Source organism: Camelus dromedarius, chromosome 8, assembly GCF_036321535.1.
Source record: "Camelus dromedarius isolate mCamDro1 chromosome 8, mCamDro1.pat, whole genome shotgun sequence".
Lineage (NCBI taxonomy): Eukaryota > Metazoa > Chordata > Mammalia > Artiodactyla > Camelidae > Camelus > Camelus dromedarius.
The window spans coordinates 81,145,220-81,162,719 of record NC_087443.1 but is presented as its reverse complement, the minus strand read 5'-3'; the positions used below and the strand labels follow the sequence as shown (position 1 = coordinate 81,162,719).

Here is a 17,500-nt window from a genome sequence, read left to right as displayed (position 1 = left end):
GAGGTGGCTTCAAGCTGGGCCCCAGCTCACGCTGGCCCTCGTGCGTGACGCACCTCTCGGCGTCACGGCGCTGTCTGCGGGGCATCCTCTTTGCTGATTTGTCCTCGAATTTTGGGGTCCCCCTGGGCCTCGGAGATGCTGGGCCAGTGACCACTGTCCCTCTGGTCGCCGTGCCAGCGGCATGAGGCGGGGCCTGCGTGCGACCCTCCAGGCCGCGGTTCAGGAGAGCTTGTCGTGCACAGCCAGGAGATGTTCTGTTCGTTAAAGGTTCTGTTGTATATTAATTTTAAGTTGCAGCGTCTGTGCGACAAGATGATGCCACTAGCATTTTGATGAAGGATTTTATACATGAAAAAATTTTCATTATTTGAGTTCCCAGAGACCTCCCGATTGGTTGGCCGTCTGACCCGCAGCTGTGTCTCGGAGCGCGGGGGCGGTGCTCGGGCAGGAAGGTGTGCCCTGTGCTCGGGTCTCTGCTGCAGGAGCAGTTAATGGGGCTTTTTACTCCGGGGAAGTAAGGACTCTTCATAACCAAAAAGAAGAAAAAGCTCTTAAGTGGATTCTGCTCATTTGCTCTCTGCTGCAGGGGAGTGAAGAGGCAGCACGTGGCGGCAGGAGCTAGGGCGTCTAAGGAGGCAGAGGCAGGGCTGCCGGCCCTCACTGAGGCTTGCGGCTGCCTTTTCTGCACGCGGGACAAAGCCATGGGAAGAGAAGCTAGGGAGTATGGCCTACTTTCTTCTTCTTCTTTTTCTTCTTTTTTTGGAAAGAAAACGATATTCTTCAGTTGATCTACCCTAGTAGCTTTCCTTAACTTCTTTAACATCTGCTCATATTAAGGGTGAGGATATCTAGTTATTAAAAAGTGGAGGAAAGATTCACCGTGTCTCATCACAGGAGGAAAGGGAAATGTTTGTGAAACTCACCAGGGAAATGTGCTGCTGGCTGTTTAGCTCCTGGGGGGCTGTGGAGACCGTGGGCAGGTGTGGGCAGAGCCCCCTAGAAAACAAAGTCAGCTGGCAGAGACGCCAGAGAGGAAGCTGGAACAGCCCAGCTCAGAGGAGGGTGGGTCCCAAGTTTGCAGGCGGAGCTGCCTTCCGATAGCACCAGGGTATCTGCCTGCTCCCATCTGACGCCGCCGCCAGAAGCCCTCTAGTGGGGACCAGCGGCACTGCGTGCCTCCCTGACATCAGCACCAGGAGTGTCCCTCTGGACCCCCAAGCTCAGTGTGGACTCCACCCCAGCAGGAGGGCAGTGAAGTGGGGGGCAGAGGGGCGGCCGGGGCTTCCTGTGGTCCCAGAGCACAGTGATGGGAACACACCAGGCTGCCCACGTGCCAGGGCCTGACATCAAGCAGAGGTGACATGCCGTGTCCTTGCAGGGCGGACGGGGCTTCCCAAGGATGCTTACCCGCCTGGCCCAGGTGGGTGCTGCTTCTATCAGCTTACCCTCTTGGAAAGTTGCAGTTGAGCAGAACAGCGGAGCGGCGTGGTCTGGAGGCCGCCCCACCTCCACCCCTGGGCTGCGTTCGGGGGCGGAGGGACACGAGTCCTGGCCCCCATCTCTGCTGTCACTCCCTGGCCCCGCCGAGTCTTCTGTAGAAGGCTCTCCGCTCACACTGGGGTTTTGCTAATTCTCTCCCTTTTTTTGGATAATTGCAGAATCATAAAATATTTTAATTTCAAGGTTAGCAATTTTCTCTTGCATACTTAATTTATAATTAGCTGGTTTATAAACCTGCGAATATAATTTTACTGTTGCCAAATGTTCTTCATGAATAATTAAGGGCAAATCGCTATTTATCAAATTATTAATATACCTAATAGCCTTGTTTTTGTAAACAATGCGTTGGAGTTGGATTTACTGAAAACCCTTCTCTGAGGGATCCGGTGTTCGGTTCCCACCACGGCGAGGACCCGCTCGGGGTGTCTGCACAGAGGGGCGCTTGTGCTCTGCTGATGTCACGGCCCCCGGCCTTCTTTCCTCCACAAAAGGCCAGGTACCATGAGCTGGGCAAACACAATGGCCATTCACCGGTGGGACTGGCCTCCTCGGCCTCGCGAACAATGTTGTTATTTGTTCTGGGAGTTCACCAGGAGCGTTTTTTGGAGGAAATGTAACAGATGAAACCATCCTTTCAGCCTTTCAAGATCTCTTTTGGCATAATCCTTCCCCCATTGGCAGTGGACCGCTTCTCAAAGTGGGGAGAGCAAGTTTTACATCAGGACGAGTGTGGACACCAGGACGTAGGAAGCCCCCCAGTTAACTGACCTGGATCATAGAGGATTCAGGTCCAGGAGACAGAGGAGGAGCCGAAGAGCGTGCTTCAACTCGGAGGGAAAATGGAAACTCACACTGGCTGGGGGGGGGGAGCGGGGGGAGTCCCCCCAGGGAGGCTCACTCGGCCCCGCCTCCCTGCAGACCTGCTCTCTCCTCCTCCTCCCAGCATCCACATCCTCTGCTCACCAAGAGAAGGCTCCCAGCTGACACCTCTCAAGAGTTTGAACAATTGAGACTAAGGAGCCAAGGCTCGACGTTCATCCGGAGCGCTCCGCTTCACGTCAGACTCACTCGCGGGGAGTCGTGGCCGAGGGTGGCCTGCTGGCCCGCCGGGCGTTTTCGGGGCCGGGCATCTCCAAGGAGCGTGGGGGCCCGCGGCCCCAGCTGGGGGAGCCTGTTTTGTGTTTGCTGATTTCCATCCGCCAGGCTTCCAGTCAACACTCTGGGCGGAGATAAGGGCCTCGGATCTCTTCTCGGGGCTGCCATGTGTGCGCCCCCTCGCCATGTGTGTGTGACTCCGTGTGTATGATTCATTCCAGAGCAGTTTTAGTCCTCATAAAATATTCATTTTGGTTGTGCAGGGCCCTGTAATTGCCATCTCTCACCCTGAATTATTTATACCTTGCACAGACTGACAAAGCTTTTCCATGCGGCCCTAGATGAATCAGACACACAGATCTTTGCTGCCAACAGCATTATAGTTTCACAAAATACGGTGCCGACGTCACTCTGGGCTGCCTCATCTCTAAATCCAGCTTTTCTTGATTTGACATTTTCTTTACTCTTCCATTGTCTTAGGCAGGCAGGCAGGTTGCCGCTTAGCTGCGAGCCGCCGCCGTTCTCGCCTGCGTTACGGCCGCTGTGCTTGGGAGGGCTAATGTGTCTTTATTGCCCTTGCTTTTTCATGCTCGGTAACAGGACGGTGCTTGGGCTCACTTTAGACCCATATATTATACATTAGCGATAAAATGATGCAAATAGTCCTGAATACTCTTCAGACAGACAGTGGAGATCAGCCTGGCTCTGGTCGCTTGTCACAGAAACAGAAAATAAAAGGTGACTGGGAGGCTGGGCCGAGCCTTGCGCTGCCGGCTGTGGGCTGTGCTCAGGCCCGGCTGGAGGGTCCCAGGCGGGGCTGCCGACCTGCACGGGCCCCTTTGTGGGTGGAGGAAGCACAGCGGGCCCCTGGCTCCCAGCACCCTAAGTGCGTCCATTCACCATCCAGCCTCGGCCCCAGCCCGGGGCTTGCTCTGACCTCCCGCCTCGTGGCCGGGTGCTGGCTGGTACTTCCTTGTGTTTCCGCATCCCAGCCTGGAAAGTCCCGCTTCGCCCGGGTCTGGGGAGCGGGTGGCGCGGTGTGCACACGCCTACCCTCACACACGCGCCCTGCACGTGCAGAGATGGGCACTTGGGGTGAAGGGCGCTGGGGACCCCGTCCAAATGTGTAGGAAACCCGTGCGTCGTGAATTAGGCGAAACTCCCCCACCAACCTTTCAAAACTGGAAAGGGGAGAAACCCGGTGGGCCCCGCACGTCGAGAGCTCTCGTTTCCAAGTGGAGACGGTGACAACCGGCGACAGTCCCAGTGGAAAGTTCCCAGGTGCCCGGGGCCCCGGGAAGGCGCACGTGTGGAATACTCACACGCGGGGCTGGACGGTGGTGTGGAGAGCCAGGCCCGGGGGCCGGGATTTTAACACCCTGGTCCTTCCCTGAGCCACAGAAAGGGATTAATTTATGGCTCCTGGCTCATCAACAAAGGGAGGGGAAGAGGGAAGGCTCGGTGCTGTTTCAAGTAATGGATGACCTGGACACACATTTCTCTTGTATTTGTTGACACGCAGGAGTAATGAAGTTAAAGCTTTGCACACATGTGCCCCTCATTAAGCTGCATTACCTGCATTAAAACTAATAATTGCCACTCAGAGCTGTGCTCCCATTAATCATTTATAATGTTTTAATAAGTTTTTAATCAGGACCTAAAAGGCTAGAGAGGCCGGCAGAGGCAGGTTCGACACTGGTGTCCTGTGTGCACGCACAGGCTTGATTTAAAATGTGATTTTTTTATTAATAATTCAGCCCACAAAGATGATAGTTCTTAATTAAGCAAGCAGGTGTGGACGAGGGAAATGGGCCTCTGAACAGGGAAAAGCTGAGCGAGAGCTTTCCCACACGGTGAAGGGTGGGATGGGGAAAAGCCCTGAAAAACAAACCAGAAAAACCCCCTCACATTTGTTCTGAGGATGATCTCCAGAGCCGACAGAAATCAGAATGGCGAGGAGAGCGTTCCGTTATCTTCAGATCCCTAAAAACGCACCCCCGTGTGGTGGGAGAGGTTTGAAACCCCAAGTTCGGATAAGCCGAGGCACTTAATCTCTGCACACAGAGTCTCGGTGAAAGTCTCCCCTGGAGCTGGCAACAAGTCCGGGGGTGCATCTGATGTGAGCCAAGTGATGCCGGCATTTTTCTTAAATAAGGAGCTCCGTGATCAGAGCTGGCAAATAGAACAGTGTCCAGAGGGAGCGAGGAGGCTGTTTTAATGAGCCCGCAGCGAAAGACAAAATACAGACTGATTGACAGGGCGAATGATCTGCCGGGGAAATGATGTCAGCGCCGCATCGCCCATTAGAAACAGAGAAATAGGTAAAGGGGGAAAAAGAAAGATAGGCACTTGAAACAAGAACCCCGGTGTAAATACACCCCACTTCACGTTTCCTCTGTGTTGTGCAGTTGGCTTCTTTTAAACAGATAACCTTATCAAAACTATCATGAAGTATCAGGAACACTTGCAGCAAATCCTAACTAGAATCCTGACAGCCAGCCGGGGAGGGTAACTGACAGAGCAGGGGGCTGGGGGCTGCGTTTGCTTTTAGAGTGTCTGTCTGGGTTTCACTTATCGGAACGCATTAAAACCCACCTGGAAAAAGTTTAAGGCAAGCCATACTCATTTCTCCAAAAAGAGGAGGGCTCGGCGGGATCTGTGGTGCTGGTGGGGATGGACCTGGCCGGCCAAGCTATTAATCCCAACAGATCTCTTTGTCATCATTTTAATGAGAAGCATTGCAGGAGTACAAGATCACAGTATCTGTAAGTGCCTCTTGACAGCTGCGGCTGAAGTTGTGATGGGAAGAAAAACCATTATAGCAGAAATTTAGCGATAAGGCTCTTTGGAGGGACGGTGGGGCCTAGCGTGGCTCTAGGCCGTGAAGGGTTAATTTTCTAAACCTAATAATGTTCGATAGTGAGGTATTTGTCAGGAGATAAAGAAGTGATAGAATCTGGGAAGTGGGTCCCTTGGTGATTGTAGTACAAATATTGTTAATGCGGTGTGGTTACTACAGTGAGAGGAAGTAAAATAGCTGCGGTCCACCAGAGACAGGCCCTGCTGCGGTGGGCAGGCGCCTCCAGACAAAGGCCAGTGATTGTTGAACCGCGAGTCAAGCCGTGGATATTTCCAAATCCTCACAGATCTGCATTTACACGCGGGGTATCATGCGTGCGGGGGACGGCGCACGCGGGGACCGGGAACCCGTGCTCTGGGGAGTCAGGCCCTCTCGCCGGGGGGGGGGGCCCTTGCAAAGGACATCTGGGCACAGCTGTAAAATTCAATACTGTCACCCTCTGGCCCCTTCATTATGACGTCATGGAGACACTCCAAGTATATGAGGCCCATAACTTGAAATGTACAAGAATTTAATAAGTCTGGTGTTAAAGCAATTTGTCATGGCATATTTGAAGAATAAATCAGACTAATGGAGCAGATTTCTCCTCCCGTATGGCATTACGGAACGTGAGCCCAGTAATAGCTAATGGCAAGAGTGGGAGAAAAAGAGAGGCCTGACATTAAGACCCTCGCGTTTTGGAAATCCGATACGTATTGACCTGTGTACTATCTCAGTGCACAGATCTGATGTCAGCAGAATGTACTCTTGTATAGGAACTGCTCATTACAGGTTTTGTGAAGGAAGCACATTGTCTCTGAGCACCAGAAGCCGATCGGCTAGGATTGCTCAGTAATCAATACTGCAGCGCCTGATGGCCCGGCGCGCACACACCGCAGCTGCGGCCACTGCTTTCAGGGACTTCCCAGTAATTAGCAGGGACTTCGAGGAAGCACTCCGCCACCGGTCACTTTCTTATCAGTCAGGGAAAAGTCTCTTAAAGGCTCTATCTTTTAATTTGACTCTTTAACTGTTTCCTTTCAAGAGGGCAGTCGTGGCTGCAGCCCCGAACACCCTGCGAGGGCGGCTCCCCCACAGGGCTCCTCTCCCGAGTGGACGGGGACTCCCTCGTGGTGGCGGGGAATTAAAGTGAGGTGGACAGAACAGGAAATTGACCATTTCCAGGTGGACAATTCGGTGGCATTGAGTGCACTCACAAGACGGTGGGACCACCCCCATCTAGCTCCAGGTATTTCTGTCGCCTCCAAAAGGAGACCCCGTGCCCATCAGATACTTGCCCCCCGCCCCTGGCCACCCCCAGTGGGTGGTGATTGTCACCACTGCATTTCCTGCACGCACATTCCCTTCTCAAGGTTATTATGCATTAAAGCGTCTCCTGGTTTTGTGTTCTGGGTTCAGGAACTAAAACTATGGGGCTCAATCTGGAATGGGGCTCCCTGCCGTCCCCGGAACCCCCAAAGCTGTCAGCACCTTGACTTACCCCAAGGATGCTTTGGGATTTTTGATTGATGACGTGGAGGCCTGTCCATTGGTATCAGTTTGATGCTTATTAAGAACTCCGCCTTCAAACGGAAAATCGAGCCCTCCTCCCCCAGAGCGGTGTTTTTCAGCCCTTGACTCAGATTCCCTGCATTACCCATGATGGAGGGCCGGAGGGGGTCACGCCCGCTGGGACCGTGGCTGCGCTCAGATGCGGGGGCCGTGGGAAGCCGCAGCTCTTTCCCGAGGGTGGCCTTCACCTGCGCTCGGGTGGCGCCCCAGGAGCCCCCGCTCGCGTCCTGCGCCCTCCAGCACGCGGCCCCTCCCGTTCCCAAGCGCTGGTGAGACCAGGCCCTGGGACACTCTAAAACTGGACAATGAAAACCATTTAAAATAAGCCTCTGCATGTGAGGTTCCTGAGATGCTGCGAACAGGGAGTTTCAGACACGTGACATCCACACGCAAAAGACAGGTCGCCAAGACGGCTCAGAGTTTCCTTTTTCTCCTCAATCACCAGGGTGCGCGCGCCAAGCCCACTGCATTTCTAAGGAGACAATCTATTTCTCCTTTGACCAGAGGGAAAGAAATCATTATTACATGATTAGTGGCTTCAGTGAGGTTGAAGAGCAGCGGTCGTGGGGAAGGCGGTGAGAATGGGTGGTATTAATTACCCAACACTTGCTGGCAAGATAATTTTATCAGTGATTTGGCCACTGGTAAGTTGCAGCTTTTGATAAAAGTGGGCAAGTTCTTAGCTGCTGGAGACAGGAGGGAAGGGAATGGTGTCAGATGAAATGCGTCTCATCAGCTTTTCTCTGACAAACCAAATTCATTCCTTATGTAATTGATAACGGCCTTGGCCAATTACTTCACACATCACAATACACAGAGGCCCCCTTTACAGGTTTTGCAGGGCTGTAATTAGCTATGCTAATTTCCCCTTTATTGGCCCTAATATTGCTCAACACCTTTTGCCATCCTGGAACCCACTAGAGCCCCATGGCCTGTCAGGACCGCTGATTATTGAGAAGGATAGCTTTAATCAAACATAATTGCAGTTAATTTTTCTCTCCTGCTCTCTGTTGCCAGCGTCTAATGCCACGGACTCCTTGATATTCCATTAAATTACAATTAAACAGCCTCCTTTGTTTCTGATTGTCCTGAACAACACCACAAAGTTCTGTAGCCGCTTAAAGGAGAGTGTTTGGTCCTAATTGCCTGCTCGCTCACAAAGGGCCAATTTGCACAATACCCATGTAGAATTTAAACAGTTCATAATGTAATGGATATTACACAGGAGCCTAACACTACAATTAAAATGATTTTCATCAGATAGAGAAGCTCTGGCTAATCAGCTTCATAAAAGTAAATATCAATGAACTAATTCATAGCTTAAACACACAGAAATGGAGCAGACTTGGAAATTAGTTACTGCGGTGGGGCCTGCCCCTTATTATGTGATACCTGGAGCAGGCGCCAGTTAGCACGGTTGAGCCTGTGGTCAGTCTGAGCCCCGTGAAGGCGCCCGCGTCCTGCCGCCGAGCACCTCCGGGAGTGCGGGCGTGGTGGGACAGGATTCCGAGACAGATGCCACCCAGACCAAACTTTGTACTTTCTGTAGCGGGCAGAGCATGGCCACAGCTCTGTCCAGAGCGGGAATAACTGCCCCTGCAGAACTGAGGGCGGGCCTCGGTTTCTAGCTCAGACTCAAGCTCTCGGCGGCTGCTGGACCCAGCGGCTCCCCGCCTCGGGCTCCCGGGCTGAGACCCCTGGGTGCATCTTCACTGGGCGCTCAGGTTTGGAGGAGGGAGCCTGCTGGAACCAGCTCTCCTAAGAGCGAAGGAGACTGCCCACGTGGCGTGCTGAGAGAGGAAACCAGACTTCAGAGGTGATGAGATCACACCTGAGCCCCTTCTACTGGCTACTGAGAACTTTCCAGGATTTGGGGGCGCTGCTTCCGAACCGGGTGTTAGCGGGGAGTTTCGACCAATGGGTAACAGTCTGCCCTGAGCTGCTGCCTTCCCTCCTGCCTGGGAGACACAAGTAAATAAAGCCCATATTTCAAGCTTGATTTACTCTGGTACCTACTGTGAAAGATGATGACTCTTTAGGGAAATAAAGACAGGGTCAGGGAATTAGTGTACATAATGGTCATTTTGATGATCGGCCAGCAGATGCAACGGGGAACCCACTGTACACAATTAAGCATCGTGTACTAATGACAGGTTAGAATTTTTATCGCCTCTTTTTCATCAAGCTGCAAACCCATGTTTAGCGTAATAAAGAGTTTATTGGTGTTAAAGCCAAAGATTTTCTGGCATAGGAAAGATTTTTCCTTTCATAACAAGAGTATTAAATCGTTTGTGTACCAGACTCTAGAAGGGAGATATGTAAAGTGGTTGTCAGATATTTCTTAGGAAAAAGCCAATTAAAGGGTAATTGGGAAAAGGATGAGAATCACCATTTGACTTCACGTGTTCGAGTTCCCTTCTTGCCGCCCCCCCAGACTCCCAAACTCCGGCCCGGCACAGCTTACTGAGCCCTGGCCGGCAGAGAGCACGCATTTGCCCCGGAAGGGACTGTGTCCGGTGTCTGCAGCCAGGCGCTGGCTGGACGGTGCCGCCCACCCTGGGGAGGCTTGATTGAATCCTTGAGTTAAACGTAACCAAAACGAAGATGGAAACCAAGCACAGGTCTCCTCTTCCTCCTCTGTCGGCTCCCACACGTGCGGGGCCTTATTTTGTTTGTGCAACTGGGGCCTGAGCACGCGGGAGGGACCCTGCTCCATAGGGCCGTCCACTCATGAGCTACAGATCTTTCCCAAGTCCTTACGCTGTTTTGAGAAACTTCAAGAATAATCCTGCCATCGCCCACACATCCACAACGGGCAACGTGTGCACCTGCACCTGCTCCCGAGTCGACCCCCAAGACGCTCAGGGGGTTACGGGGCCCGGCACCCAACTTTGTTCTGCTAATTCCTGCAGCGACAGTGGTTAAGGCCCAAGGGTGCCTGCGGTGACCATCCAGGGTGATGGCCGTTCAGGCTCCACTGGCTCAAAAAGACACCCAGGAATGCAAAGGAGGCTCCCGTGGAGGGGGGAGATCTTCCAGACTGCGAGAAAGCTCCCGCCGACGGCCCTGCGCAGACGAGTGGCCCCCGGCCGGCGCCCGCTCGGAGATTAGCTGGGTGGTAATGTGTGGCATAATTGTGCCGAGTGACTGTCCCCGAAGTGGAAACCTAATTGCCCGACAGGACGATAACTTTGTGACGCCCTCACCTTGTTAGGCCCTTTCTGGTGCCGTTGGGCGCAGCGCGGCCGCAGGTGCGCCTAATTTACCTCGCCGCGAGCGCGTGGAGCTTAATTGCACGGAGGCTGTTAGGAGGGAATCGGTGGGGGGAGTATCAAGTGACTTGCTCTGCGCTGACGGCAGATGGTGTTAAGAAGCCGGCGAGCTCAGTGTATAGGTGAGGTGAGTTAATGAAAGATGCAAATCCTGGCCTAAAATCGCGGGGCCGCGCAGGATGGAGGAAAGTTCAATTAGGTGGCCACTGTTCTTTCTCCCATCAGTCGGGTTTTCTTTAGCTGCGGTAGGAAGTCGTCCCGGGTATGTTGGTCCCGGGCAGGTAGAGAAGTGAGTCTGAGTCTCTGAAATCTTTTAATTTTCATGAGATGTTTATCGTCCACCAGGAACCTTGACCGTCAGGTTGAATCCAAGGAAATCGTGTGAAACTTCGTGAAAAGATGTGCCCCCGTCAAGTAGGACGTATGATGTTTGGAAATAACCTAGGGGAGGTTTTTGTGAATAGCCTCGTGGACAGGGTGTTGGCCCAGAGGGCGCAGCCTTGCTGGGTGGAGTGGAGGTGCTGTCGGGAGGGGACCCTCTGTTTCTGCCGTGGCCGGTGGTGCAGCTGGGCCTCCCAGGGCCCACACTCTCCTATTGGGAGCCAGAGCTCCTGCGTTTGTCACGGAGCACGCGGGAACGGGGCGGACAACGTGATGATGTTTTTGTCACAGCATCTCAACACACTGTCAGGACCCCGAAACCTCATGCTTCCGGACCCAGGGGCGGGCCGTGGCGGGAAGTAGAAGCAGCTCCGTGTCCAGCCTCCCGCTCCAACCAGGGCCCGCCTGCTTCTCTCTGCCTAAGGGACAGTTTCCTGGCCACATCAGGGGTCTTTGATCGTTCCCTTAAAAACACACGTAGGCCTTTAACGGAAGTCGTTGCAGCCCTTGAAACAGTGCCCTAAACCCTCTCTTAGGAGCTGTACCTATTGTAACTAAAAGAATCCATCTTCAAAAGCGTGTTTACCTGGGCAGTGACGGTCCCAGAGGTTGGGTTGCCAGGTAGAATTCAGCACATCTGGTTAAATTTGAATTTTGGGTAAACAACGATTTTTTTAGGGGAGGTACGCTTTGGGACATGCCTATCCTAAAAAATTATTCGTTGTTTATCTGAAATTCAGATTAAACTAGGCACCCTGTGTTTTTATTTGCTGAAGCTGGCAGCCCTGTCTGGGGTGGACACGTCCCCAGTGGTTAATGTTCTGTTGTGCAAAGAGCCAGGCAAGAAATGGCCAATCAAAGTCACAGTTGTCATTATAAAGGTTGGGATCCCCCAGTGTCAAGGCAAACCACTCCTTCCATATGTGGAGCTCTTCTGCACTGGCCGCTGGACCTGAGGCGCCTGCCCCTGCCTCCCCCGGGGTCTCCTCTCAGTACCGCCCCCTCCAGGGCCGCCAGCAGGCGGTGTGGGGCCGCCCCCCCCCCAAGCGAGAGTGTCATTCAACACGTCTGCGTCTTTTGTCTGATACCCTAACAAATATCCATTTTTTGTATTTTTGTAGATTCTTTCTAAAGTTTTTCCTCAAGTGCAATCAGAACTGTTTGAAGAATGCAGGCAACCCTCGGGACATGCGGAGATTCCAGGTACACGTTTCTCAAAGACACCCGGACCGCAGGCCGGACTTGTGTGTGAAAGTTGGATTCTCTGATGTTGCAATTGTTCGGAAACCAGCCTTTAGTTCTCCAGGGCTCGGGAGCACACCAGGATGGGCTCATTTGATAGACTATTTAAATTGAATGCTTTAAAGAGTGATCGATCTGGCACCTTCAGGACCAGATTCATCGAGCTCAGTAGTGGCAAAGTGAAACCAGCTCTGGAAATGTGCCTTGAGCTTTGGCTCTGATGCCCATGTGGGCATCTTGGGGTGGGCACGCTGCCCTGGCCCTCTGTGTCGGGCTGCGGGGCATCCTGAAATCAGGGTTATGAGAGCTGTCGGTTAAGTTGGAGTTACATTCAACCCTGGTAAGTCCTATGGCTGTGTTTCAAAATGATTGTTTCAGAATTTTTTTCCAAAGAAAGCCAGTGTAGTGTCCGGTGCAGCCCGTCTCCTCAGCGGCACCTTGTTCCTGCGTGGGGCCCGCGCTGGAGAGCTGCTTTCAGGGACGGATTGACTGGTCATGGGTGGAACCACCGTGCGTTGTGTGGGGGCTCCTGGGGGGCGAGGGGCCCTCTCACGGGGGGGCGGCACCCGCTCAGGGCAGGCCTCTCCCCACTCCAGAGCGTTTCCCCAGGTCAGCTGCCCTCCCCCGGGGCTGTTCTTGCCTCCTTAACCCCGTGTCTGGTGGCCAGGCTGTGTCCGCAGCCCAGGCTCCCTTGTCCTCTGGTTTGCCTCCGAGGGTTGCACCTCGGGGGGAGATGGAGAGCTGCTTGGGTTCAGGGATAAGTTATGACCGAGATCACGTTTTTCTTGCCTTTGTTTGTGAGAGATTAGGAGGTGACTTCAGAGTGAGGGGTAACTCGGCACACATGATGGGTTATTTTGCTGATTTTAATGGTGAGCACATCTGGGCTGGGACACAGAACTGCTCTTGGCCCCCGCCAGCCGGAGACGGGTTTGGGAGCTCAGCGCTGGATGGGGTGTTACCAGTGATTCTTATTTGGGATTTAGACTCGTTTAACCATCAAATCACTCAAGGCATTATTTTGTTTTTAGAAATGTAAGTTGTGCTTCAGTCTTTAGAGGAAGCACGTGACACGAGTCTTTGCAACCAGCCAGGCAGAGCGGGTGGAGTCTGCGGGCCCGCCCGCCGCCACGCTCTGGCGCCGCCTCCGTTTCTCTTGCCCGAGGCCTCGCGGGCGGTGTGGACCCGCTGAGCAGCGGGGAGGTCACGTGTGGGATCTCCAGTGGCGAAACGCAGCGTCGCTCACAGCGCAGCCCGCAGTTACTAGGGGACCTCCCCCCGTCTTTAGCTAACCCCCTGCCTCGCAGGAGGTTGAAGTGGACTTAACAGTATGTCAGGGCTCACACAGCATTTCCAACTGGTACCACAACCTCAGCCCCTCTCTGCGGGTGCGCCGCAGGGCTGCCCGGCCGAGAAACAGAACGCGGCTTGTCTGCTTCCTTGGCTGAACTACGCTTTTCCCTTGGTGGCTGACCTATATATAGACGACAGAGCAAAGACAGTGTCCTTTTTAAAATTTTTTATTCTTACCTTTTCTGGTTTCTGTAACACAGCGTGGTCTAGGGACGTGGAGAGGGTCAAGCTGGTGGCTCAGTGTTAGTTCTGTGTCTCTGCACCCTATCTGGGGGACATGTCGGTGGAGTTCCCTCCACGCCCAGGGCGGGGCCTGGCAGATGGCTGCTAGGAGAGCGCCTGAGCGACCAGGGCAGCCCTGTGTCCTCTGGGTGGGGGCTGCCAGGCCAGTAGTGCCCCAGTGGGGTCAGAGCACCCTTGTCGGGGCAGCACAGATAGCCTCCCCGGGGCAGCAGTCTGAAGAGGTGCTGAGAGATCTGCGCCTGGGCCTGGGCACTCTGTTGGTTGCACTGCCATTATTTTGAGGCTCAGAGTGAGGGCCTGATACTGGGGAGACATCAGTGATCTTGACGATGCCCACAGCAGGAAAGACTAGTCTGGGAAGGTGTCCCTTCCTTTGGGCGGCAGGGCGGGTCCAGTGGCTGCTGGTTCTGCCTCATAGTCTTCATGTGGGACCTGAGGTTTTTATAAAACACCAATTACTTATGTATGTATTTATATATAAACATGTAGCTTTGGCTTTTTTTAATTCTTAAAAATACTCTTTATTTGTAATCACTTCTATTCATCATTTTTTTAACTAATGGACTTTTTTTTTAATGGTGGTACTGGGGGTTGAACCCAGGACCTCCTGCATACTAAGCATGCGCTCTGCCACCGAACACCCTCCCCTGCAATGCACTTTTTTTAAGAGCAGTTTTAGGTTTACAGAAAAGTTTCACAGAAAGTACCAGTAAGCCCCACGAGTCCCTGCCCCCCACCCCCAGTTTCCCCTGTTATTAATGTCTCGCAGGGGAGTGGCTTGTTATTAACTGAGGCCCACCATAGCTTTGCTTTTAAATCACCTTCCACAGCGGGTTTTGACGTGTGCAGGCCCTTCTGGTTCTCCATGCACCTGCCCAGCTGTCCTCTGTGGGGTCCCAGCTCTCTCAGTGGTGCTGGCCCTCCCCACTGCCCAAACACAGCAGAGAACCAGACTCCCCCACCTCACGTCCAAGCTCCAGCCCCCAAATCCTGCTGTCAGACCCAGACTGAACCTGGGCTCACATCTGTGCTGCCCCTAAGATTCTGAAAATAATACACCAGTTGGGCCCACCTCAAGAAAAAATCTCAAGGCTGAGGGTAATTTCCTGTTTCCTGAGTCCTTTAGGGGTGCCACTCCTGGGGTGCTCGTCAGAAGTTCACCTGGGAAGGCGTCTGGGGTCGGCAGGGCCGTCCCGTCCCTGTGTGAGTTCCTTTTTCACTTCTGGGAAGCAGCTGAGAGTGTGGGAGGGCCTGGCCCCCATCACTTCCCCGGCTGCCCTCTGCACCCAGACCTCAGGGCAGAGCCTTTTGCTCCAGCAGGAAACACACTCCTTGGCGCAGCAGGTCCTCGTCCCTGCCATCCTCTGAGATGCACCTGAGAAAGGATACTTCCCTGGGCTGCAGCCACCTGATTCCTATGCAGATGCAAAAGCGCTGGTTACCAGACGTTGCTGTGAATGTGGGCGGGAGGAGAGCCTTCTGACTCACAAGCCTTTGTTTCCCTTTTGGGGCAACTCTGAATCCTAGAACCCTTCAAGGAAGGACAGTCTCAAGTGAACTAATTTTAATTAGATAAACTATCTAATCAATATGTGAGCAGATCAATCAAAACAGCAGCTTTAAAATGAGCGGCTGGAGGGGTGTTTCTGAAGCTAATGGCTAGAAGAATATTTCTCTGAATTGAATTCACTTGTTAGCATAATAGGAGATTAAACTGTAATTAGTGCAGTGGGTTTTGAAGGGAAGCAATCTTGAGTCAAAACAAAACAAACCACCCACTCCATTAGCCCCAAAGGCTGTGATTCGCGGAGGATCCCGGGAGCGCGACCTCCGGGAGGGACACTGGGGGCGGCTGGCCGGGCACCTGGCGGGGCTTCACCTCCCCGCTGACCCCGCCTTCACCTGCGCTTGTCTCTGCAGGTTGTCGTGTCCACAACAGTCAACGTGGACGGCCACGTGCTGGCCGTGTCCGACAACATGTTTGTACACAACAACTCCAAACACGGGCGGCGGGCCCGCCGCCTGGACCCGTCAGAAGGTACGGCCCCTTCTTATCTGGAAAATGGTAGGCACATGTTACATGTCTTTTTATTTGCGATGCTTCTTTTTCTTTGCACCATCTTTTCTGTTGAGTCATGTCAAGTTGCTCCCACCAGGCCCCCCTCGCTGGTCAGACCCCCGTCCCTGCGGGGCAGGTGTCCCCCCCAGTGGACGGGGACAGAGCCCCCGTGTCCCCCTCTCCTCCCTTGCTGGGAGGCTTGGCTTTCCCACCCTCTCACCTGCCATGGCCTTCACTTTATTGGTTTGTCCGTTTCTAAGCTTTCTTTTGCTTAGAGCTTTTCTCACAGTTTTAATTTATTTGGTTTTATTTCGGCTTGTCCTAAGCCCCCATCCAGGTCACCCCGGGATACTTTTGGGCATGTTTTAGGGGGTGCTTACTTCCTGGTCCCATGAACTCAAAATGGACTTCGAGGACTACCTCCTGCCCCTTGATGGAGGGAGAGTCTGTGTGTGAGTGTGTGTGTGCACGCGTGTGTGTGTGAGTGTGTGCATTCACATGTGGGGGAGGGAGAGGGAAAAACAGCATAAAATGTTGTTCGCCAAATGCTTCCAAGTGATGGACTTCTTGTTTTGCTTGTTAAAAGAGAAAAATTTCGGTAAGAGTGATAGGCAGGGAGGCGTGTCCTTGCCCATCGAGTCAGAATTCAGAAACACTCAGCCAAGCCTCTCTCTCACACACCCTGCTCCGTGAGGACACGCATGTGCCCACCCTGAGCACGCCCCCTCTAGAGATCCTTTTTCTCTATAAACATTTCATGATAACTGTGAGATTCTGACCAATATGAATCGTTGAGAAAGTCACGTGCATTTGGTTTTTTTTAAGTGAACTGCGAACAAAACAGCATAATTAAATTCTTTAGAGCAAAGAGCCCATAGAAAGAAGCAGTTTTCAGACAGCACCTCTAGACTGAGGTCTTGAATTCAGGGGCCCCACGTGAGGCAGGCAGACAGACACGTGCACAGGAAAATGAATGAAGCGTGCGCAGATGATCAGAATGAAATATGATTCAGACATAAAGACAATTTATGAATCTGCTGTGGTCCACAAAAATAAGCTAATTTGTTTTTCTACATTAATGACTAAGGTATAAGAGAACAAAAATATAATAATTAAAGGTCGCCCTGGGCACCAGAGTCATTAGAATCTGTGACGTACTGTTTATCCCCTTCCTATGCATTGAAGTAGGTGTGTGTTTTGCTTAGCAACCATCACTAATGAGGTTCACAATTAAGAAGGTTGAATCCCCATCCTGCATCCCCTGCCTCCCCAGAGACCCAGAGCCGGCAGCGTGATAGGCTCAGGAGGGCCCCTCAGCCGCTGGAGTTAGGTCGTAGTCTGGGTCCGAACTCAGCCTCCTCTAATGAGCTGTTATGATCTGAGCAAAGTGCAAGTATTTATTTTTGTAAGTAGCACGAAAAAGCATCTGACTGTAAGCAGGAAATACAGCATTTGGAAAAGTAAAGGCCACTCGTGGGTTATCGTGGAGGTAAAACCCAACTGATCAAAAGTGATTTGCAGAAGGCAGTCTTGCTCAAGATTTTTTTTTTTAGTGTTTGTTTTTCAATACTCGATCGACATTTAAACCAAGTCACTTCCTTGCGAGAGACTGGTGTCTTACTCCACCCCCGAAAGTGACTCACAATCAAAAGACGCAAGTAGGCGGCTTTGAGAACTAGCCTCTGCGAGTCTAAGAAAAAGGCATTTGTCGGAAAGGGTCGGGGTTTTGTCCGCTGTCCTGTGATTAACGCCCAGTCCTCAGGTGCCCTGCGGAGTGCGGCACGGTCTCTCTGGGGTAGAGAGGGATGCAGCCCCGGGCTCTGCCACTTCTGGGAGGGCTGACTGCTAGGGAGTCCCTTGTGGGGTGTGGCTGTATCCCCCCAAAGCCCGTTTTCTCCCTTCTGCCCAGTTAGTACCTATTGTACGCGTAGGATGTTGGCTTTG

At 52.8% G+C, this 17,500-nt stretch overlaps 1 protein-coding gene across 8 annotated transcripts in view; it reads left to right on the top strand.

Annotated features, from left to right (window-relative positions):
* EBF3 (EBF transcription factor 3) overlaps nucleotides 1–17,500 on the top strand; it is a 116,505-nt gene that overhangs the window by 64,819 nt on the left and 34,186 nt on the right. For 4 of the 8 annotated variants that reach the window (XM_064488545.1, XM_064488544.1, XM_031462005.2 and 1 more), the window contains exons 7-8: nucleotides 11,781–11,862; nucleotides 15,418–15,535. In XM_064488545.1, the coding sequence (XP_064344615.1) occupies nucleotides 11,781–11,862; nucleotides 15,418–15,535 (200 nt within the window). Of the gene's footprint in view, nucleotides 1–11,780; nucleotides 11,863–15,417; nucleotides 15,563–17,500 lie in introns of all 8 variants that reach the window. The other 4 variants (XM_031462007.2, XM_031462004.2, XM_031462003.2 and 1 more) reach the window with 1 other exon arrangement.